Raw genomic sequence first — 24,734 nt, forward strand, 5'->3', positions numbered from 1 at the left:
GTACATTCATAGCTTTTGAATCATTTCTGTATGCTTGTGGATGGAAAACCATATACAAATATACACTATATTTACTGCGCTTAGCAGGCTATCAGTCTAATGGGCTTTTCAGTACACTCAGTCAAAGTTTAAAGCGGGGTGGGGGAAGGGTAGGATTGCACCACAATCTGGAATAGACTTCACAAATGTACAGATCACCAAGGGAGATATAGACTAAACTGAAGCCATTAGCAAGATAAAAATCTTTTTGACCACTCCCAGCCCAGGCTTTCCCCCCCTGTTTCTACTGCATCAAGGCTCAGAGAGCCATTGCATATAAATAGATAACCTTGCAGCTGAACTGGTATGGTTATGCTGGGAGAAAAATCAAAAGGCTGATCACCATTCCTGGGCCAAACCATCTGTCACATTTGGCATGAAGACTATCCAGGTAATTAAAACTGTTTTATATTTTAGAGCACAGTCACATATTTGATGTAAAAAAGGATTCCTTCTACTATTCTGAAATATAAATCACAAGCAGTTAGTTAATTAAATTAGAGCGACCATTTTCCAGGAGTGTATGGTAGCTGGGGAATGGGTCTGGAGATCAGGTCAGGAGACATGGGGTATCTTAAAGAAAAATGGACTGATTTGAGCAGAAAATTCATCCCTATGTAACTATTAACTAACAATTTTTTGGAATGTTGTATCTTTATGGAAAATTGGTCTTGGCAACCAAACCCGATTTTAGTTTTTGCTAGGCTTATGAGTTTGGTTGACAAAGGGGACTGCACCGATGTCATACACTTAGATTTTTTTGACTTAGTACTGCACAGCATTCTGATTAAAAGCTTAGCACGAGACAATAGTAATAAAGCACACGTTAAAAGGATTAAGAACAGGCTAGCTGACAGATCTCAAAAAGTAGTTGTCAATGGGAAATCACCATCTAATGGAAGTGTTTCTAGTCAGTTTCTGCAGGGATCGGTTCTAAATCTGGTGCCATTTTTATCAGTGATCTGGAAGCAAATGTAAAATCACTGCAGAGAAAATTTGTGGATGAAACAAACATTGGCTGAATGGTAAATAATGATGAGGACAAGGAAGCAATATTGCCACTGGCAAGCATTCCGAAATTGGAAGATTGGCTTAAAAATCATGAGAATTTTTAAAAATAATCCCTTTTGAGTTCTTGTTATTTGCCTTTTGGTTTCAGAGCCTTTAAAGTTTCATTTGGGGAATGTTTTTCAAGCTTCTCTCCACAACGATGAATCCTAGAGAATTTCATTTAAAAAAAAAAAAACAACCTGAAATTCTTGTGCATTCACATAACTCTAGGAGCTGGGGCTTTAAGAAACACACGAAATATCACAAGACTCATGCTAAATCAGGAGAGTGCTTGTCAGCACTTGGTAAGCTGGGCTCATTCAAACAAAATGCCTTTAATATGGCCTGCATTTGGCCTACAGAATGGGGGACTGTATCCTGGCAAGCAGTGACTCTGTAAAGGATTTAGTGTCAGAAAGACCAAACAACTGAACATGAACACCCAGTGTGATGCTGTGGCTAAAAGAGGTAATAGAATATCAGGGTTGGAAGGGACCTCAGGAGGTCATCTAGTCCAACCCCCTGCTCAAAGCAGGACCGCTCCACAATTTTTGCCTCAGATCCCTAAATGGCCCCCTAAAGGATTGAACTCACAACCCTGGGCTTAGCAGGCCAATGCTCAAACCAAACACTGGCGCAGTGGGTAAAATCAGAGAGGTGATTTGACCTCTGTATATGGCCTTGGTGAGACTGCTACTAGAATATTGTGTATAGTTCTGGTGTCCATGTTTTACAAAGGATGATGAAAACTTGGAGAGGAGAAGAGCCACAAAATGATTTGAGAGCTGGAAAACATGCCTTACATCAGGAGACTTAGAGCTCAGCATGTTTTGTTTATCATAAAGAAGATCAGGAGGTGACTTGATTACAGGGTATAAGTACTTTCACCGAGACAAAATACTAGGTACTTCAGGGCTCTTTAATTCTAGTAGATAAAGGCATAACAAGAACCAATGACTAGAAGCTGAAGCCAGACCAAAACCATTCTAATCAGAACAACAGTGACGGTGATCAACCACGGAAACAAACAGAGCTGATGCTAGGCATAAGCAGACTAAGCAATATCTTAGAGGCCTGAAAGCTCAGTGGGGTCCCCATTTGCTTTTTATTGCAAGAACTTGCCTGCTTTAGTATCGGGGGGGGGTGGGGGGGAATGTTCCTGTTTATGGACCCCAGGGGGCTAGCATCAGCTCTGGGAACAAACTTCAAATCAAGACTGGATGCCTTTCTAGAAGATCTACTTTAGCCAAAACACAAGTGATTGGACACAGTACAGGGGGAATGAGATGAAATTCTATGGCCTGTGCTGTACAGAAGGTCAGAGTAGGTGATCTAATTGTCTCTCTCTACAGATCTTGTAACACTACACTTTATTGAAGCAGGCAGTGTCATGCAGATTAAAAATGACCAAACCAGCTTTTATAAATAGACTTAAAAGTTTAATATTTAAATGTTCTCATCCTTAAAGCACTTTGTGAATTATATCACTCCTCTGAAGTAGGAAAGTAAATTTTATCTCCTCTTTATAGATGGGGAAATTGAGGCAGAGATTAAGTAATTTGCCCAAGGTTACAGAGTGTAAGTGGCAAAGCCAACCTTTGTTCTCAGGGTCCCTGGCTCGCAGTACAATGATCAGTCCATTACAACAAACTAACTGTGTTTGAGTCCACTTTAGGAGAAACCCAGAACTGGAATGCTGGCCTTGCCGGGTAAGTAAAGGAAGAACTAATTTAAGCTTTCTGGTGCAGGGGGTTTTGTTTTGTTCTGTGTTTTGTACAGCAGCTAGCGTGGTTGGCCTAGGGGCCTGAGGTGCTATTGCTATACAAATTATCATTATAGTAGGTTTCAGAGTAGCAGCCGTGTTAGTCTGTATCTGTAAAAAGAACAGGAGTACTTGTGGCACCTTAGAGACTAACTAACACATTTATTAGAGCATAAGCTTTCGTGGGCTGCAGCCCACTTCATCGGATGCATAGAATGGAACATATAGTAAAAAGATAGATATGTACAGACAGAGAAGGTGGAAGTTGCCATACCAACTGTAAGAGGCTATCAGCAGGAGAAAAAAACTTTTGGAGTGATAATCAAGATGGCCCATTTAGACAGTTGACAAGAAGGTGTGCGGATACTTAACATGGGGAAATAGATTCAATAATAATACAGCTGACCAGTGAGTAACTATTTCATGGGAATGTGACCATTTGATTTCAGTACCACAGTTTCACACAGAATGCTAACATTTACAATGGTATAATTGACTCAGGTTTCTGAGCCAGCAATTACTGCTATATCTCTTTGCCTCTCTCTCTCTCTTTTTTTAAATAGAGAAAATGAAGCCTGAACACTTGCTTTGCCTGTTGCTGAGCTGCTTTCCTCTACCCGAAGCTGCCTGTAAACCCTTGAAACCAGACTGCACTCTTGTCAAATGTAGCCCATGCCCTGACCAACACACAGCGGTGACTTCGGCGAATACCTGCTGTGCTCCATGTGCCCCTGCATGTTCCTGTCCAGATTACCAGCAATTTGAATGCGCCATGCAAGGCTATAAGGATGGAAACGTCCCTGTGGGGAAATCTTTCCACATAGACTTTGCCACCCAACTCTGCACCTGTGTTTCTACAGGGAATATCTCCTGCACTTCAGTTTGTCCCACGGTTTCACCTACGTGCAAGGAGACCGGAAGCCCTCCTGATGGCTGTCCCCAGTGTGTATGTCCCATTGACAATGACAGAATCGTAATTGCTGGCAGCACCATCCCCAGGGTCAGTGAGATTTGTGTATGTCCCCCTGAAGGAGGCAAACTACTTTGCACCCCAACCACACCTCAGCCCACTACAGTCTAACAATGAATAGGCTCTGTTCTCCAAGTAAGCTAAGTATTGCAGGAGGGCCAAGCTTTTTGTTATTAGACTATAAGAGAACTTCTAAAATAACTTTGGGCACCCTTATGGAAAATCCTATAGAACGTACAAGAAAATTATTATTTTTTGCTATTGGTGTTTGAAACTGTCCTATAAAATGGAATAGTGACTTATAGTCTTGCTGTGGAATTGCATAGGGCTAAAAAAGAAAACAAAACTATACAAAGGCATGCCATTCTCTATTAAATCTTGAAACCAGCTCCAAACATTTATAGTAAGGTTATTATTTTCTGTTATGACCTATAGGCATTCTCTGTGATGGTGTCCAGGAAAGTTTGAGTGACTGCTGATAGATCATAAATGTGTAAAAAAAAAAAAAAAAAAAAGCAAGCAACTATTTATATATTTATAAGATGACTCTGTGTGTGTGTGTGTGTGTATGGACGGACAGACGGACGGATTGCAATGCTTTTCATTAAGACACATTCCAAGCCTGTTTTCAGTTGCTTAACTTTGCCAAACTTTAAACATTTGGGTTAAAATTTTCTAGACCAGCTGTCAGCCTCAGGCCTCATATAATTTTTAATCTTCAGCATAAATGTTTCAGCCCAGTCTCAGAATGAGACGAGGGGCAAACGGTGTATTTTCCCATGTTAAAAATCGTCTTATGGTCTGAGAAGCTTGTACACCTCCATACTTTGGAGCATGGGGTTGCCATTTGGCAGAGGGATCACCCTGATGTAAGAGCTGTGCCTTTTGCCTTCTTCCATGAAAATCTGCCCCAATCTGGCCAAGTTATGAGCCTCTGACAATCTCAGTTTGCAGATGATAGTTAGATTCTTTGAAGATTTCGGTCTGTGCTGAGCACGCTTCAGCATGGTCTGCAGGTGCTCTCTGAAATTGCTGTTCCAAGGCTGTGGTTCTAGGGACCAGGACTGAGACTAGGGACAGTTTCCGATGAAGTGAGCTGTAGCTCTCGAAAGCTTATGCTCAAATAAATTGGTTAGTCTCTAAGGTGCCACAAGTCCTCCTTTCCTTGTACCATAGGGAAGCTGAACTAAGGGTCCATGGGTACCCTTCGTTCTGTCATTTCCCAGTGCTTGATGGTGCCACCTTATCATTCTTTGTGTTTTCTATATAAATTTCCCTTCGTTTGCCCTGTGCCCATGTACAGAAATAAAGTATCAGTTTCCATCCATTACTGTATACCTCCTGGCAACACAAATGACTGTTGGGTCTGCTGCAGCAAGCTTACTACAAGAAATGTCTCTCCAAATACGAGCACAGTTATCCTACGTCCACCTCTGCCCTGCTTCCAACTACAAGAAAAAGGTCACAGCATAATTTTATTTTATATATATAAACATGACCGTACGCCACCTTCAGCAGGGAATGAGCTGCAGGGAAATTTGTAATTGTTTCTTCTTTGAGTCCCAATAAAAGCAATTTTAATGTTCATTTTCAGAATACTTGTAAATCATTATTCATTAGCCCTTATTACTGGTGGACAGACAATTTTCTTTAGATAACACACAGAACTTAACCTGAACCTCTGGCTAAAGCACACCGAGGAGGTTCTAAAATGGTGTGTTCTTCTTTCCTCCCTAATCTTTTTCCATGTCCCTCTCCATTTCCATGTCTGATCCCAGCTGAAATCTTGACGTCATCTGCGAGGCTGCTGCTCTTACAGTGTTTCTGACCTAACCAGCCCCACGAGACAGCTAGTCAAACTCCATACTAGCAAGAATAGCTATTCATACAAGATTTCCAGGAAGATAGTTTCAGATATGCTTCAAACAAGCACCTGCCTATTACAATACATCAAAGTGAACCCTCAAGGTCTTTTGAGGTTCACCTATCTATGAAGGGAGTTGAGTAGACGAATGGGACAAGATGGAGTGGGTGTTATTGCCAATTGTGTTACTGACTCAGTTGTTTGCAGTGTTGTTGGAGACTTGTTGGTCTGAGGACACCAGAGACCGGGTGGGTGACGTATTATCTTTTATTGGACCAACTTCTGTTGGTGAAAGAGACAAGCTTTCAAGCTACACCCTTGGGGATGTTATCCTTAGAGGTATCGACAAATTTTAGGTGCCTAACCCAAGACATGTTGGGCCTAATAGCTCCAGCTTCCATTACTTTCAGGTGGAGATGTATGTATTCAGCACCACTGTAAATCAGGACCCTTGTGCATCTCAAGCTCGTTACACCAAAAGTAGGGCATCTACTGTTGAACACAGAGGCCTTTCTCTCTCTGTGCCTCAGGTGTCCCATGTGGAAAAATGGGGATACTCACTTTTGGTGAAAATGAGGATATGATTGTGGGAATGCCAGAGTGCAAGGTGGACTTTGTATTTAACTCTGAAGGCAGTTGAGGCGAGTGGTTGTTTTTTTGTCGAGCCGTGAGTGCTATAGGCTAGGTCTAGTTCCTGTGAAACTGTTGTCACCTGTGGCCACATGCCTGCCCCAATTGGTCAACAATTTCATTGTCTCAGTGGAATGCAGGTGTAATCCAAGGTTCAGGTCACAAAAAGACTGTCTCCCTGAGATAACCAAGACTAAGAACAACCATAGCCTGTGTCTACACTTCAAAGTTAGGGCGACTTGCGTTGATCTATTTGTGCATATGGCTATACTCAAATTTTTCTCTGGCCAATGTAAGTGCCCTGTTATAGCAATGCAGTTACCCCCACCCCAAATGGTGTAGAACCATTGCCCACCTATGGAGGGGTGGGAGTGGTTTTGCTCGGTCTCAACTTTAATGGCATGGGTACAGCAAGAATTTAGATAGTCTAAGGACCTGCTGGTATTTTGGAGTCAGCGTCTCCCCTATTAACCAGTATGGGGGGTGTCTATCCCTACTGAGATTTACTCAGTCCCTGATAACCTCCCTCCCCCATCACCTAGAGTACCATGCTAACCCTCTTGTACAGTACAAGCAGAACCACTATTCTCCCACCCCACTCCCCTTGGAGTATGTTGACACTCAAATCTCTGTCTAGGGTTCCCTATTTACTCACATCACGCCCCCTCCTCCACTGAGGTACTGGAGGAGGCTAGACTTTAAGAGACATCAACATGGCAAGAGCACAGAGGCTTGTCACCACCTGTACCCTATGCTCTTCCCCCAGGGGCCTTGTTGGGATCCAGGGACATTCTATCATCAACAAGGTCGTCACAGCACCAGAGGGAGCAGAGAAGAGCGCATGTGTCTCCACCACCTCTCGCACCACCAATGCCAGAGGAGGAGACCTTCGAGGCATAGGTGCTGACTCTGTGGGTGCTCCAGCGGCAGGCAGTTTCCCCCCTTACTCCCAGCACCTCCCATCCATTGGCAGCCCTGCCGATCAACTCCTCCCCCTCCCTCCTAGTGCCCATCGCAATCAGCTGTTCCACAGTGCGCAGGAGGTGTTTGGGGGGAGGAGCAGGGTGCACTTGGGGGAGAGGGGTGAAACTGGGAGGGAAGAGGCGGGACGGGGGTGGGAGCTTGGGGGAAAGGGGCAGGTGGGGGGCGGGGCTTGGGGGGGTACAGGGGGTTGGGGCCCAGAGGAAGCCAGCGCCTGTGCTTTGAGGAGCAAGAATCAAGAGCAGACAAGGAGATGACCCCCTCTTACTAATACTTCCTCCTTATCACTTGATGAAGTGGTGATGACTCCACTACCTTCCCTAGCAGCTGACTTCAAGCAGTTCCAGGAACTGATGAGTCCCTTGGAGGCGGTGCAGGAGTCTCACCAATCATGAGGATTGCCAGGCCAATTAATGATGCTTTTAAGGAACCTGTTAAGACCATTTGGCAAATCCCAGCTATTGCACTGCCTGCCTAAAAAGTATTATGGCCCTACCAGGGAATTGGAATGTCGATTTTTCTCTCCCAGTGCTTGATTGGCTGTTAGTGGGAGGCTGTCAATGACTGGGGCAGAGGGTGTCTGCTTAAAAGTGTTCATGGGAATAAGGGATGGGAGTTTTGAAACTTACCTTTCTCTTGAGACTGTGAATTCAATGGTGCATCTGTCTGTTTTTAATCAGCAGCTTCTAGCATGGCAGCCTTGAGAGGTGCTTCTTCCACATACCCAGAATGCCTGACCCTGCTGAGGAGGGGGACCCGTTCAGAAAGAGCCTGCAAGACCGTGCTGCAGCAGGACCACAAAACGGCTTAGTGGTTCAACATGGCAGACAGCATGGAGAAGGAATGCAAAGGCCCAGGCCAAGGAGCCGGAAGTGCACCAGGAATTAAGAAGTCTCCTCAGGCAGCCAATCCAAATGCTGCAGATGCTGGTTGACATACAGGTCTAAAAAAAATAAAAATAAAATAAAAAAAAATCATCCTTTGCAGTCCTCGAAGAACTCCGTTATCACTGTTTCCTGCATGCACCCACACACACATACGCCTCCCCCCACCCCACGCCCCCCAACACAGGGCATCACTGGCCTCATCCTTACCCCTAGTGCTCCACATCAGGAGCTAGCAAGGAAAACCACAGCTTTACGTACACATGCTGACCTCTGACAACCGCAGTTGGTGTATGTAGTCTGTTATGGTTACACATTTGTGCACTCAAATGGACAGAAATGTTTATTCCTGTTCCAATTTTAAAGTGCCCACCTCTTTGATTTATGGTAAAAAGTTGTAGAACATTGCCTGGGTTGTTTCGCACATTGGTTTTGCCCACGCAATACATTTTTATTTTTGGAGAATAAAATTATCTTTAGTAGCCCATGCCACATATTGAAGAATGCACAGCTGTACTCAAGGCAAACAGTACGTATAAATATACAACAAGCACCACATAATTCATAACTTCAGGAAGACACCCTGTCATATTTATAAATGTACAGCCAGCACTACACACTTCTTAGCATTACCCAAAGCTGGAGGTCCAGAGAACATGACTGTGGCGGACCTTTAAAATGTTCTTCGAAAGCCACCCTCAGGCTCAGAGCTTGTAATAACCCTTGTGTCTGACTGTTCAAAGATACCAGACAACTGCTTCATCTCCACACGGCATCAATTTTTCCCTTTGTGCTCAGAGATATTATGCAGTGCACAACAGGCTGCTATAACCCCGGGGATATTTTTCTCACTGAGAAGCCAAACATTCCTCCAGGCTACCAAAAGCACATTTAACCATCATTCTGCTCCTCTGGAGCTGGGAACTGAATCGTGCTTTGCTGCTGTCAAGGTGGCCAGTGAACAGCTTCATGAGCCAGGAAACAGGGCGTAGCCTGCGTCCTCCAGAAACACTATCAGCATTTCAATATTGCCAATGGTACTCTGCCGGTTGGGAAAGAAGGTTCGTGTTTATTGCTTTCTGAACAGTCTTGTGGTCATGTGAGTGTCATCTATCAGCCCATGCTGATCTCAGCAAAGCATCCATGGTGATCCTTCAGCGCTTACCTAACCATAGAAAAGTAGCCTTTTCTTTTGATGTACTCTGTGGCCCGGGGGCTGGTGCCAAATAGGCATATGCAGCATGCCCTCTATTGCCCCATTGCAGTTTGGGAACTCCATTGCTGCAAATCCATCCACTATGTCCTGCACATTGCCTAGAATCACAGTCCTGTGTGGCCCTGCACTCTTGCATGGCAGTGGCCCCTACTGTGGTTTTTGCAAGTCTAACATGATTGCTCATGGACTGGTAGGAATACATCCGATGAAGTGAGCTGTAGCTCACGAAAGCTGATGCTCAAATAAATTGGTTAGTCTCTAAGGTGCCACAAGTACTCCTGTTCTTTTTGCGAATACAGACTAACACGGCTGCTACTCTGAAACCAGTCTGGTGGTGTTGCAAGCTTCCGAACTGCAATCACTACTCACTTCTCCATTGTCAGTACAGCTCTCATTTTGGTGCCCCTGTGCTGGAGTAAGCTCAGCACACAGGTCCAGCAGTGTGACCTTGCGCATCCAGAAGTTATGCAGCCACTGCTCATTCCCCCCAAACCTACATTACAGTGAAATCGCACCAGTGCTCATTTCTAAGGGCCAGAATCAGCATTCCATGGTCATCAGCTGCTCTCTGAAGGCCACCAACAACCTTGAATTGTTTTCGCTATGTCCCTTGGTGAACTGTCCTCAAAAAAACCATCATGTCCCCTGTTGTTGTGGGTCTGCAAATACAGGAGACTCATGGGGCCTGTATTTTTAACATCCATGAGATTAATGCAGAGCTCTGTGAACTCCATGCTTCTGTCAGGGATAGCAGACGCAAAAGAGTGCTGCACAGGTTTGTGGGATTTTTTTAAAAAAAGGCATGAAAGGTATGGGATATGGATGGCATTATGGAATGCAGAAAGTTGCATGCTGGGAACTTTACCCCTACTCCCAGGGATCTCTGGGAGGGTCATTTCTGTCTCACAACACCTGGTGAAAATTTCCCCAAAGGCTTTGTGCCAGAAAGTGGCATGTGGCACACTGGGATACCTACCCATGGTGCATTGCACTTTGCATTGACCCAAGCACTCCTGGTGAGTGCCCGCAGTACCGATGCAAGCAGCCAAGTGATATACAAACTTTGGCAGCTGTATGCCAACGTATCTTGCATTGACTAGTGTAGACATGGCATAATAATGCCTGACAAAAACTGATTCATTGAGGCAAAATTAAATTACAGCAATTGATGTGTTCATTTTAAAACACTCTTGCAGATATCCCTTATGTCTGTGGGGGGAAAAAACATTAGAATTAGTGCCAGATTCTGAACTTTGTACATGGAATACCCATTAATGCCATGAGGCTGCCGGGGGCGTCATGTGTGCAAATCGAGGGCACTTTATGCCCTTTCTCGAGAAATGTAAATTGCTCAGGCATTTTGCTCTATTTTTTTCAGTTGGATGACCTGCATCTAATCTCTCTTTAACCAGCTGTTCTATTTTTGGAAGCTAGATGTGAGCTTTCTCTCTCCCAGCATGACAGTAATTTCCATCAGCAGGCCATTTGTTTAGCATTGATGGCTTTGAGACTGTGGGGCCTTCACAAACTATCAGAATGATGTTTGTTTAATACCCAAGGCATTGATTTTAAACTGGGTCTGAAGCAAAAGCATTTGTTTTGCTGCTCAGTGATTAAATATTGAATTTCAGTCCGTAAGAGCTAAACCCAGTTAAAGAGCTTGGGAGAATCTTGTTTGATTCCACAAGCAGCAGTGGCCAGAGACGAGGAAAGAAAAGGAACAAGGAACAGAAGAGTTGGAAGAACTTAACCAGGCAGAAATGAGAGCAAGCTGCCAGATATGGCTGTGCATTAATCTAAAGGGGGTGAGAGGGAAGAGAGAGACAGACAGTGGACTTGTCTATATTATAAATTGTAGTATTCAAACTCAATTGTGAAGAGTTAGCTGGCACACTGCTGACCACACCTGAGTGGCTAGTGCAGATCATGGCAAATCATTCTTATCATGGTGTAAGCTAATTTTGATCATCATCGCTGGCTGACATGATTTGCGTGGCTCTGACTGGTCTGTTGTGGATAGTATTATGTCAGCTAACTTCACTCTTCACAATGATGCAATCACCGGTGCCGTCTTTCCAAAGTACTGGGGGGTGCTTGACCCCAGGCCCTGCCCCCACTCCACCCCTTCTCCAAGGCCCTACCCCTGTCCCACCTCTTCCCACCCAGTTCCGCCTCCTCTCCTGAATGTGCTGCGTCCACCCTCCTCCCCCCCGAGCCTCCCGCACGCCACAAAACAGCTCATGGCGTGGGAAGGGGAGGCACTGATCGGTGGGGCCTGCAGTGGGGAGGAGGCACTGGGAAGGGAGGGGGATGTTCTGACAGGGGAGTTGCCGGCGGGTGCTCAGCACCCATTTTTTCCACGGAGTTGGCGCCTAGGAATGCAACACAGTTTTGAACCGTAGACAAGCTCGAATGCTTTAGGAAACCCTCCCTTTCGTTCCCACACACACTGAGATTACTGGGCAATAATGTTAGGTCCAATCCTGCAAAATGCAGAACATAACCTCAATTCTTGCTGAAGTCCCAGGGAGAAATACTCCAGGAGCAGGCCCTAAGTCAGATTTGCTGCATCTTGGGACCGGAGCTCCTACAGCCTCCAGTGACTTCAGTGTTCTTTAGTGACAATTTAAAAAAAATCAAAAAAGGAAGCCTTATCTGAGAAACAAAACTATTTTTGTCTTCAGATACCAGAGAGCAGCAAACATTTAGAGTAATACAGGAGAACCCAACAGTACAAATTTTCACAATATCAATAAAATGTTGTGAGCTTTCTTCGAGTTTGGACTTGGGAATGAAAAACAAGTTGTAGCTGGAAATTTTTGGAGCCTGCCATTTGATTTCGTTGAAAGTTCCAGGGAACCTTTTGGCCCTCTCCAGATTGTTCTAAACTGAGTTTCAGAGTTACATTAAGTGATAGTCCTGTCTGAATTGCAAAATTTGTATTTGGAATCTGATCTGACTCCAAACTTTCCTGGACCCAACCCCACTTCCAAAATGAAATGCAGGACAATAGGTCACATGGTAGGTCCTCTTGATGAAAATGAGCACCAGGGAATCCTTGTAAAGCCAGACAGGTCCAACACTTCTATTTTTAGAGTTTTGCCTTCACCAGGTTGGATTCACAGAAACATGCAATAAAACTGAAGGAGTGGAAATACAAAAGGAAGACAAACTTGGGCACACTGAAGTCAGCAATTTTTGCGCTGCTTAATCTAGACTTTTTTTTTTTAAGCAATAAATACTGAGCAGTTCAAAAGTAAGAAAGAACCAAGCAAGTAACAATTAAAGAGGTTTGGAACCAATACCTCTTTCAACTTTCCAGTGGGTTTTCTGATGTTGACGGTGTAGGCAGCTGATGTGATGTCTAATCCAGGAACTAGATTTGTAAGTTTTCCTCCATGAGCAAGGCAAAGAGACTTTGCTTATTATCAGTGTAGGCTGAGGTGTGAAGCTCCTATGTGCCTAGTGGTGTTCTGAGGAATGGGCTCCGCTCATGCAGAGCAGGCACTGGGAATGCACTCCCATCTCTATGAACATGAACAGTGTGCATCACCCCCTTCAAAATCCATACCTTCTTATCCAGGTGTTTGGATAAACCTGGCCACTACTCAAGAGTTCTAAGGATTCTGGCTGAGGTAAAAATTAAGTGTGCAACAGTGCAAGCTCCTAACATTTACTAATTATACTGACATTTAACAATTGTAGTGGAGTTCTGAATTAAAAAGACACCTTTCTAGGCCTGGAGAAAATGTCCTTACACTTGCAGCTAGCCCCAGAAAAGGACTGAGGCTTTTGGAACTGCATTCCTCTTATATAACCTGTACTCCAAATTTTCAAGGTTGCAACAGTGTACTCATGAAGCCCCCATAAGCCTTGCTCTCAAGAAGGGTCCTGCACCGTAGGTTCATCCCAGTAGTGCAAATATGGAGAGGAAACATCGGAGAAGAATGTAGACATATCACTTGTGCTAAAGGGTGCTCTCCTTCACTCTCTAATTAAGAGCTTACTCTGCTCTTTGTAAACCACTGTGACACAGAGGCCCATTGTTGGTTTACTACTCTTGTCAGACCTGACATACTCACCACACCTAAAATACTGTTGTCATAATCGGTATCTAAAAGCTGTCACGTAAGGGATCATGTACTGGTAATGTGCTGGTGTGAAAATCACTATGTGATGTATGTATGGTAAACCCACAAAGGATTTTATAGCTATGTGCTGCAAATGTGTTCTCACAATGTATTTTGGAAAACAACGCTTAAGAAAGCCATGCCTGTTCCAGACAAAGGAGTATGGTTCCACCTCCTTGAATGCGTCTCTAATGTAAGTTAGGCAGAGTGTGACCAAAGACAAAGAGAAGCACAAGGTAAACAAAGCCATCTGGAGAGCAAGTGCAGAAAGATGAATACTTAACAGTCTTGACGTGGGGGCGGGGGGAAGGGGATGGATATTGCATCCTCAGGGAGGCCTCCTGCCTCTTGAATCACAGTCAATGAACTTTGGGAATACAGCATGGTGTCTACACCCCGGCAGGAGAGAGAAGCATGGTTTGGGCTTACTTTTCAAAGCATACATTGCAAAGGTTTAGTGGACTATAAAAGACAGTGGGTCTGAACATCATGTGATAAGCTAGTGAATCAAACTGATTATACAGAATATTACTGTATCAGAAGTGTACTGAATAAGGTCTTTTATGAATCACCAGTGTGTCACAGGCTTTAATACCATTGTGAAGTGTATGTATTGACACTATATGCGACATAATGGGTACTTACTGATATGCTTTGAAGTCCAACTAAATAGAGGGAAAAATAGGTTCTCCCCCAGAGAGGAGGGGAAGTAGCTATCTCCAGTGTAAATTAAGCATTATAGAAACAAAACAATGGAAGCCTCCATTTACATACGAATCAGCAGAGGGATGGGAAGTCAACAGAAAGGGACGAACAGCAGGGAGCCTTCCTGCCTCTTGTAACAGGGTCAATGAACGTTGGGAGATATAAGCAGAAACAGGGAGCCATTTTGGGGGATTTAATTGAGGGATTAAAGGGACCACAGCTCTTGAAAAAAATCACAGAATGTTGGATCCTTCAAGCAAGGGGGTTGAAGTCTCTGGGAACTGAGTTTCAGTGTGAAAACTGTTTAGGCAAAGATTGTAACTTGCTGAAATTAACTTCTAAGTCATAGAAGTGTATTTTCCTTTCGTTTGTAACCCTATCTTTATTCCTTATACTTGATCCTTAAACCTAGTAATTTTTGTTTAATAAACTTGTTTTACTTTTACTATAAAACAATTCAGTGCGCTGATTGAAAGGAAGGGTGTGTTAACCCCAGTTAAGCTAACAGGCTGCAGTGTACTGCCTCTTTCAAGGAGCAACAAACATAAAACTTCTGTGAGTGTTCAGAAAGAGGGCTAGAAACTGCATGGAGACGTCTCTGGGGAATTCAAGAGTTGGGATTCGGTTTTGTTACTGGTAAGACAAGGTTTGGATTGGCAGAGTCCTGAAGAGTTTCGTGGCAAGAAAGACAAGCTGGTGTGTCAGGGCTTTGTCACGCAGTATCAAAACTTTCACTTGCTGAGGTTGAGAAGGCTAACACAGTAACTCACAATTCTGGGAACCCCAGCAGATGGTCACAACCAATCACTAGACTAGAGCACAAAACAAAAACACTTCATCAGGTCTGATTCCATCCAGCAGATGACAACACAGGACACAGAAAACATTATAAGTACACACTGACCCAAGCTAAGGCAGCACTAACCAAAGTATCTGGGGGTCCATTCAAAACTTCAGCCAGGAGCCAATCAATAAGAATCTGTGGCTCCATAAAAATATCACAGGTGTTTGCAGAGTGCATATCTCTGGCACAGGGAATAGAACTTGTAATTTCAGCTCAAGCACCTCCATCACTAGTTCTTTTGCATTTGAGCCGAAGGTAAAGGTCCCTTAGCTCACAGTAGCACTACGGTTCTTATCCTTCTTGTAGGTCAAACATTAGAGGAGGAAGCCACCCCCCAAACACAGATCTGATCCGTTCCAGAGAAAGAACTCTGGTACACATACAATCCATTATAATACCCAAACTTTTCAGGACCTCCTTTGTTAGCATTGAACACTTGAAGCAGCAGAACCATTACCACATTACAGGTCTTAATTACCTGCTGTGCAGGTATTTAAAATTATACAAATGGAACTAACATCCTGTGCATTATTTCAAGTTTGAATATATTACAATGAATATAGTTGTCTTTCTTGCTTGCAGACCATTTGAGGAAATCAGGATCAGTTTGCAAATATATTCATTATCTATAGGTGGATGCTGAATATTTTGTGCAAACAACTTTCAGTCAATGAGGTATATGAGAACTGTTCATTTTTGACTATTCACTATTTGTTGTGAGATTGGTCATGTATGTCACTTGGTATTGTTTCTGCCCTTTGATTGTATAATAAACTTTTTAAATAGAAAGAACTGACAAATAGCAAACAATCTTGTTTTGTACAAATACCAATATTTGTATGAGCACAAGAAACAGCCACTCTCTTTCGATCTGTGTATATATTTCACTATATTAGAATGAGTCAATTCATATTATTCCTTCTTAGATCAACTGCTTTAACATATGAAGGGAAAAAACTCTGTATAAGAAAAATAGACTTTGTGATAAAGCTTCATTTGAATTGTTGCCAGAATGTATTTAAAAGAGAGAGAAAAAAAAAAGACATATATCCCAAGCATGTGTATTTTAGTTCTAGTGGTGCTGTCCTGTATCATTTATTGTTGTCTGTTTTTAGAATAGAGTATTGCTTGTATTTGTGTATATATCTACTTTGAGGCTCAGATTTTCAACAGTGATTGCACAAACACTTCTGTAGGTACTTGATTTGCATATGCACTAAGTTCATTTTGCAGCATATACAAGTATGTCTGTATGCAAGTCAGGATTTACATGTGATCATTAGTTTTCACATCTGCAAAAAACTGCACATGTATGTGTGCACACACACACACACACACACACCTCCGCCCTGAAAATATAGTGAAAATATTCAATGAAAACACGAAAACCTTTTTTCTGCTTTTAAAAATAAATTGATTTTATATAACAAATCAAATTTTGGCTTTTGCCTGAGCTCTGTGCGATAATTCTGCAAAGCATTCTCAGTTATTGTTTTCTGTAGCCATATATAGACTTGATGGGGTTTTCTTCACCAGATTGCAACAATATTAAGGTACGTCAAGTTTTGAACCTATACTACTTGTCACTCTCCTTTTAACATGAACCCCCCGAAATTCCTGTTACATAAAACTATGAAACATTAAAGTGAACTACGAAGGAGTGGAAACCTATTATGTGTTCTTTCAGCATATCAATGCACAAAGTCAAAGCTCCCTGCAAAAAGAGTTACTTACCAACAGTAAATGTTGTTCTTTGAAATGTGTTGTGCACATATACATTCCACTGCAGGTGTGTGTGTTCCCAATACACTCGAGTCAGCGACATTTGCCAGCAGGACCACAAGGTGGTGCATGTGCTCCTACTCTCCTGGTGCTCTCAGGCAAAGACATAAAAGAGGCGTGTCTGCGCCTCCCTCTCTCCTCCTTCGCACCGCTGTATGTAATGTAATGTCTGAAGTCGTGGGGAAGGTGGGAGGGTTATGGAACGTGTATGGGCACAGCACATCTCAAAAAAAGCAAGGTTTCCAGGCAGCTTATCTAGATTGGCTTCTCTCTCCAAAGGTCTGGCATCTCTGGACCATATTTTTCCATCTGAACACCTGGTAAGCCTCTACAGGAATATGCTTATAGCTGTGCCTGCTGTCAGTCTTTTCCAGATATTATATTCTCTGATGAAAGGATCCGAACCGGAGACGTGCTCTGCATCCACAACTTCTATTCAGGTGACACATCTGAAGATCAGAACTATAGCATTATAGTCATTGTGATTAAGACTTTCAAAGCTGACTCGGCAATTTAGCTGTAACACACCCACTGAAATTAATAGAAGTGATGCAGATAAATCCCCGTGTCATCTTTGAAAATCTTTTTTCCTCAATATTTGGAAGAAAACGTGCACAATGTTTTATGTCAAAAATGCTTAAGACAGATTCATATAAGTGTAAAAGGTCTCCAAGACACCATACCTGCTCCAGACCAGTGGCTGAACTGACATAGCAGAGATGTATTGACACGTTTACCCACACACAAATTAATAGAGGTTAAGGACTGCAAGACCAGCCAAGGTTTGTAACAGAATTGTATTCCACATTAGAAGTATATATATTTTATAAACATCAAAACAAAATGCAGCATCCCGTTGATTTTTTCCCTATGATTAAAGGCTGCTCATTTTCTTTTGCAGATTAAAGTACTATATGTAAGAAATACCCAATTTCACCAGGGACCATCAGTATAATCTTCACACTTTTCACATGAGTAGTAAAACCCATAAAGCAGAAAGACATTTGGATTGAGACAAAAATCTCCTCTCATCTCCATTGTGATGTTTTTATTTTAATACTAATGTCACACAAAACCTACTTCAAGCAACATTCAGTGTCTGCCAGAAACTAACCCAAACCAATATATTGAGAAAGAAGGCTGGAAATTATTCTAATCTCCTGTGTCTTGTGTGAAGGGCCCAGTTGAAGTCAAGGGAACAATAGGCCTGATCCAAAGTCCATTTAATTCAATAGGAAATTTTTCAGTGACTTCAGTAGGCTTTAGATCATGCCTCATTTGCATTAATAATCTTTTAAGAAGTAAAGTTCGGATCTGACCTATTGTCCCAGCTCTAGATTTTGCAGGGGTTTCCTAATAGTAGGTAATTTATCAGACGACAGGCCGGATCCTGCATGCCTTGCACACTTAAAACTCCCACTGACTTCAGTAGGATTTTGAGTATGCCAGGAATGCAGTACTGGGCACTTGCATTGTCCTGCAACACCCTCAGCACTATTAAATGGGGGATGGACCAAGCATTTGGCAGAGCTCTGACTTTATGGCTTGTGTCAGTTTAAGTTAGAGGGTTAATCTAACCTTTTTGTGGGTGTATGTGTTTCCTTTTATTAAGTGTAAGTTTTTAAAAAATTCCCACTTTATATTAAAAGGTGCATTTATAAACTGTTTACCGTAATAAGTGGTTAATCAATTGTTTTGGTATCAAGAAAAGAAATAAGTTGCTTAGAGCCATCTCTGTCACCTTCTAGTAAAGCCATTTGTAAGTTTTTTGGGAGAAGGATGAGGATGTATGTCCATGATCTGTGGCTGAAAGGCTTTTTTCAGATTTTTTTTTTTTTTAAATGTGTAGTCTTCATCTGATGTACATTGTTACCTGCCCTTCATAAGGGAAGGCTGGTGGAGTTAATCGATTTGTAAATATGCTGTGCTGCTAGGTGGTTATTGTAAGTTTAATTATTGCCAGGACAGCTTTGAATCTGTGGTTTCAATGTCACATTAAAGACATAATAAAATACTGATGTGTCTAAGACCAACTATAACACACTACTCATGTCTATAACGTTTATTATAATCATTAACCCTTTATTAACTATTTATAAATGTATTCCTAGTATGAAGTGTGACTAACAAAATCTCTCTCTCTCTCTCATGGACACATACCAGAGTTGCAATCATAAAACCTTTGTTCTTGAAAATATTTTTATGAACTTATAATTACATATCCAGCAAAGCAATGACTTTGGAGGAAATGCAACTGTATCGCATAAAAACAAGTGAGGATTTTTAAAGTGAGGATTTCTGATCTAATAGAGCATGATTGTAATGGATTTCCAGAACTGTCTATCTGCCTTTGAAAAAACAAGTTGGCACATAGGACTTGTACTGCATTGCACAGGAAAAATCCTTCTGAAAGTGTTTTGAAAAAGCAGTTACTGTACATGCCTGAAAGCTACGTTTTGGAAGTTCAATGTCCATGCCATTTTAATTAACAATTAACAAAAACAAAGAACACATATCATAGACTAACTACCTGCTAAGTCTTTCATTCCTCAAAACGGTTTTTGCACTGCAAAAATCAGTCTCCCTCTCCCACCCAAAAACATTAAGAACTAGTAAACCATTTTTTCTGCATTTGTGTAAACAAAACAAAAAGGCCAAAAAATTGTCCCACACAAAAATCTTGGGTAACTAGTTTGATATGGTATTTTCCAGCTACGTTACAGATTCCTGAAAATATGACTGACGTTGAACTAAATAATGCTAATATAATTAAAGCAATGTGAATACTTTAAGTTTAAAGACAAGGCATGCTTTTTCCATTCAGAGAAACTGTTCATGTAAAAATCCATCATCCATGAAGCATGTTCTGATTTTTAATTTTTCTTTGCTTTGATAGATCAGTTGCTTCACAATATCCCTTAAAAGACAACTATCCAAGAAAAGCTAAATTTACAGTGTTCACATTTTAAAGATTGTCAGTTTCATAGAAAAAATGTTGCTAAAACAGTGGAAGATTGATGGATCATTTCTGTTACTATCTGAAAACATGGGTATCAACTAACATTAGGTAAATATTTTGACAGTAGACTACAAGGTTAGTAAGTTTGTAAAAAGGCGCGCTCTCTCACACAGTCAAAAAAAAAAAAAAGAAGAAAGTGATTTTTCAGTAGATCCTACAGAACTACAGAGCAGAACAACATTTGTATTTCCACGTTGCACAGGTAACCAAATGACATGGTTAGGGTGACCTTTTAACAGCATACTTGCGCCATCTTTCATTCTACTTCGTGCTGGATGATTGAGTAAAATTACTTAATAATGTGAAAAATAAAATTCTTGAAAGAGTTTAGCAAGCCTAGAAAATCATATTTGGGTTTGGCAAAGCCAACCTAACTATTCAATCTACAATGAAACAACAACATAGTACAGTCAAGTCCTAAATGTTCCAAGAGTACTCTTCAGCTATACATTTAACAATTCAGAAGTAATACCTGTTTAGGTTTTACTTTGTTCATTTGAATACTACAGTTAAACTTGCATTCTCATTGATTTTTCTTGGCTAGCTTTGCTTTTTGGGGGAGATGATTACAGTCTGAATACATTCCATTTACTATGGAAGAGGGGAGAACTGTTTAGAAATAGAAATGTTTCACTACGTAGAACTTCAGGCATTTAACATCTTAGATTTTCAGGAGGGAATTAAGGTTACATATATTTCCAACATGCTTTCCAAATTATATTTTGCCTAGTCAACTTTAAACCCAGCTGAATTTTTCATGAATGTTTTGTCTGAATGATTATCAAAAATAAAAGAAGACCAAAAATACAACAGAGTACCTATAAATCACACAGTTATGGCTGGAGGGGTGACTTTCACCTTGCATAGACTGAATAATTATTCATTAATTGCTCCCAAGCAGGTTTGAAATTGAATCATTAGTAACTTAAATTAACTTAATTACAATCAAGTGCATCTGTTTTAATTTTGCACAATTTCCATGATTTCTTTTTAAATGCTGCAGTTTTAGTTATTAGATGTCAGTCCTTGAAAAAATTTGGGCCCCATAGTTTGTTAAACAGTACCTCTGATTACTAAAACTGAAGTAATTTTACAAATATAGTTTACTTTTCACTATACTGTTTACTTTTTGCAGTTCTCTTGAGACTGACATTAAAAATGGATTACTCCATTTTCTTTTGTCACTAGTAACTTTCCAGTCAATTTCACTTTCCAGGTACTTATGCACTAGCTAAATGCTGCAAACACCAGCGAGAACGCTTACTTATTCTATTGAATACAAATATATATATTTCCACTAGAACTAAGGAAAAAATCCAAGGAAATACTTTTAATTGGTGTAATGATTTGTACAAGCTTGCTTTCGTAAAATCAAAAGGGACATCATCAACTTGAAATCTAGTTATTTTCAACTGAGTTAAAAGTTTCAGGTACTACACCTGCCTGAGTCACCCGGCCAATATATACATATTTTAAAATCACATTTTCCTATTTTTTGAGGACTCAATTCTGCCAGCCTTACTTGTATTGAGCACTACATTATTCTACTCACGTATGTAAGTATTTACAGCACCGTGGCTTCAACTGCTACTAAACATGAACACAGTTGGCTGAATCTAGCCCTACAAATATTTTTCCTCTCACCTTCGGTTGTATGAAAAACATACACAATACAATAGGAAAAAATGGCTCTTCCATGGAAACACTGAAAACAAAGTGCTGGCAGAAGCAAATGGTAAACAAATTGAAAAGATAGAGAAAAGTATATTTGCTTCCAATCTCTGTCAGTTATATTCATCTTAGGTGTTGCTTGTAACAATAGTAGGCAAAATGTTTTCAGACAGGAGTTTGATTTTTAAAGTTGACTGTGTCCTTTTAATTTTGGGGTAAAATTGGACTTGTCAGTATGCCTTAAATCAATTACATTATACCAGTTTTCATAATTAAATCTTTCATTATACACTCTTAGTATTTTCTTTAAACTGCTCAGTACATAGGGAAAGGGTATTAGAGGCAAAAACAGAGAAGTTGGATTAAACAAATACTTTAAAAAAAATTAATAATTCTAACCATAATAATACCTCATTACTGCAGTTGAGTCAACAGGCCCAATTTATCACAGGCATAAGTGGGTGCTATAGTAGCGAAGTCAGCTGCTTATGCTAGTGGTGAGTGTAGCCCAATGCCAGTAAAACACGGGTTTTTTTAATGGTAACCTCTGAAAAATAAATTTGCCCTCTGTGTACATGTAACAATTCTTTAGCATGTCCTGTCAAGGTCCCTGTTCATGCTGCCTATCAATTGCTCAATAGGGCAGACTTTAAAGCCCCAATTCAACAAAGCACGTAAGCATGTGTTTAATTTCAAGTATATGGTTTAACCCCACTGAAGTCAATGGGATTTAAGCACATGCTTGGGTATTTTGTGGAACAGGAATGGCTTTAAGTAGGTGCTTACAGTTAAGCACATAACTAAGTGCTTTGCTTGATCAGTGCTTAAGATTTGAAGGTAGCACCCTCCTTCTTTTCACACTGTCCTGCTACAAGACTTCTTGAGTCTTCTGTTATTTGCACTTAACAATGGGGAAAGACCCAACTTTTTCAGCATGAAGCGTTAATAACAGGTGTTCAGAAATAACAATACACAACTCAAGATCTGCAGATAAACTGAAATTAACCATTATCACAGATAAATCTATTTTCATCACTAGTTCTGAGTTTGTTAAAAGATACACAAGGATTTTTTACAAGCCTGTTGTAAATTCTGGTAGTGATGTTTGTATTTGAAAAGATTCTTTATAGAATCCATGAATTATATTTTTTGTATGTGGAAAAAAATTTCAAATTCAATAACATAACCCAGGTGGAAAAACTAGCCAGTCAGTTTTTCATTTTTAAAAATCAGACTGAAAAAACACGAACTATTAAATTTCTCTGTTGATTACTAGAAATTTTGTGGATAATTGTACTTACTTACCTGAATACTTATTTAGCAAATATCTTCAGATACAAGTTTAGATACAGAGTTAAATGTAATTTGAGCATTAGTTTACAGATATATAAATCAAAGTTTGACAATATCAAAATCCCATCAAACCGTGGGCCCTTCTTATGCTATTATCAAATATACTATACCACTATGGGATAGCAGAGAATCATGGAACACTAGCATTAGGCATGTTTATTAAATTTGGTCAAATTTTCAGAACCTTCCAAATAGGAATACTAAACATTTATTTTCCCCTTCTGGAAATTTTTTTCTCATGCTCAATACAGTTGTCATTCCAATTCCTACTGAATTTATAAAAATATTTTTTTTATCCAATAATCCCGCCAAGGTAAAAATAGGAGTTTTTATAGCAAATGATAAACAAGCTCACTGACTATGAGAGAAATTAAACTTATTTAAACTGTCATACATTCGCTACTGAATCACACATCTCTATTTTGTGTGTGTGTGTGTGTGTGTGTGTGTGTGTGTGTGTGTGTGTGTTGTTGCCCACCTCAGACTGGCAGTTTTTAAGGTGCAGAAGCATCTTTCAAATGTGTGTCTAACTTAATGATCAAGTGACACATGCTTTGAATTTACATCGTTAGCCAACCAAGAGTTGTGTTAAACAATAGGTCTAATTGAAACAGCATAATTCTTTAGAAATTGTAGCACTTTCAATATAATGACAGAAAAAAAAAGGGATATTTATGTGGATCATTATATTATTAGATGCAATTTTTTGAAATAAAAAAAAAAAAACCAAAAACCTAACCCCTCTTCAAAATTCAAAAACACATTTGAAAGAAGTTGCTGCACCTGCAAAGACACTCTTTAAGCTTACTATGAAATACAAAAAAGTGCACCCTTCTATATCTACATATAAAACATATTAGAAATAAAACTTGTGTAAAATGTTTGCTGTGCAAACTATAAAAACAGTCAGTCAGTCCATTCATTTTCCTAAATATTTTGTCACACTCTTGCTTCCTACTGCAAAGAATCACTGTTATCCAAAACAAGCCCACTGATGTTTGTTGTTGAGAGGTCTGCTCCATCATCTTCACCACTATCCACAGATTCATCCTCACTTTGTCCTGCCATCATAACTTGCTGAACAGCCAAAGTAGCACCATCAGATGACAGAGACTGGAGACTGTCTACATTCATGTTGACCGGAGCTGTAATTGTTACAACAGCTCCTGCAGAGATGAAAACGTGTAAACTGAATTAGTAAACCATTAGTAAACTGAAAACAATGATCAAATCAGAATTTAGATTTAACATTACACAAGAGAATTTGTATTTTTTTAAATAGGATATCTTGGAAATTACGTACAACTAACTAACTATGTTATTTAGGTTGCAAAGTCAAGCACTCAAAAGTTAGGAAATGTCAGAATTGAGATTGCAAGACACTGTTTGGTCCCTCTGTGTGCATGCATGAATCAGTCTTTAATTACATGATCACAAACTAAATATTTCCCACTGTACCCCTACCTCATTCAGTGCACAGGCTGGAAGGTGCTCAGGGAGTGAATCAGGGTTACTTAAATGGATGAGACTGCTGCCTTATTTAGCTCCCATTGATGTCAACAATTAATTGAAGTGTTGTTGTAGCCGTGTTGCTCCCAGGATATTAGAGAGTCCAATAAAAGATATTACCTCACCCACCCTGTCAACAGTTACTGGCAGCTTTCCTATTGACTTCAGTGAGAGTCAGATCAGGCCCTTGATGCAGACGTTGCAAGGTGAGTAGGGACCTGAGGCAGGGGAGTGCAGGAAGGGAAAGGCTGGTCCTGTGATTAAGGCAGTTGGATGCCATCCAGGAGGGATAACTGGGTCTATTCCTGCCTCTGCCACAAAAGTT

General features: G+C 40.7%; 2 protein-coding genes across 20 annotated transcripts in view; one reads left to right on the forward strand and one right to left on the reverse strand.

The window, feature by feature from the left end:
• Positions 1 to 323: 323 nt before the first annotated feature.
• LOC140917189 (fibulin-2) lies at positions 324 to 8,234 on the forward strand. 5 transcript variants are annotated; one of them, XR_012160739.1, is made up of 6 exons: positions 324 to 430; positions 2,765 to 2,798; positions 3,415 to 3,851; positions 5,125 to 5,282; positions 7,082 to 7,215; positions 7,980 to 8,234. XR_012160739.1 is itself a non-coding variant. In XM_073359475.1 (5 exons), the coding sequence occupies exons 1-4, from the start codon at positions 416 to 418 to the stop codon at positions 7,220 to 7,222; spliced, it is 627 nt and encodes a 208-aa protein (XP_073215576.1). In that variant the 5' UTR covers positions 324 to 415; the 3' UTR covers positions 7,223 to 7,226; positions 7,980 to 8,234. The 5 variants fall into 5 exon arrangements, 3 of the variants coding, with proteins under 3 accessions (XP_073215576.1, XP_073215556.1, XP_073215566.1); XM_073359475.1 differs by lacking the exon at positions 5,125 to 5,282 and having other exon boundaries at positions 7,082 to 7,226; XM_073359455.1 differs by lacking the exon at positions 5,125 to 5,282 and having other exon boundaries at positions 7,977 to 8,234.
• Positions 8,235 to 15,821: 7,587 nt separating this feature from the next.
• The window catches only part of PKNOX1 (PBX/knotted 1 homeobox 1), a 68,208-nt gene continuing 59,295 nt past the window's right edge, over positions 15,822 to 24,734 (reverse strand). For all 15 annotated transcript variants that reach the window (XM_073359545.1, XM_073359526.1, XM_073359536.1 and 12 more), the window contains one exon: positions 15,822 to 24,066. In XM_073359545.1, the coding sequence (XP_073215646.1) occupies positions 23,855 to 24,066 (212 nt within the window). In that variant the 3' untranslated portion in view covers positions 15,822 to 23,854. The remainder of the gene's footprint in view (positions 24,067 to 24,734) is intronic.

This window comes from Lepidochelys kempii, chromosome 1 (genome assembly GCF_965140285.1).
Source record: "Lepidochelys kempii isolate rLepKem1 chromosome 1, rLepKem1.hap1, whole genome shotgun sequence".
Classification (NCBI taxonomy): Eukaryota; Metazoa; Chordata; order Testudines; family Cheloniidae; genus Lepidochelys; species Lepidochelys kempii.

Bases quoted from the DNA above. Each gene is read 5' to 3' on its own strand.
- LOC140917189 (XM_073359455.1), top strand. The intron at 2,799-3,414 runs GTAAGTAAAGGA...TTTTTTAAATAG, and splicing joins TGGAATGCTGGCCTTGCCGG to AGAAAATGAAGCCTGAACAC. The intron at 3,852-7,081 runs GTCAGTGAGATT...CTCTTCCCCCAG, and splicing joins CTGGCAGCACCATCCCCAGG to GGGCCTTGTTGGGATCCAGG.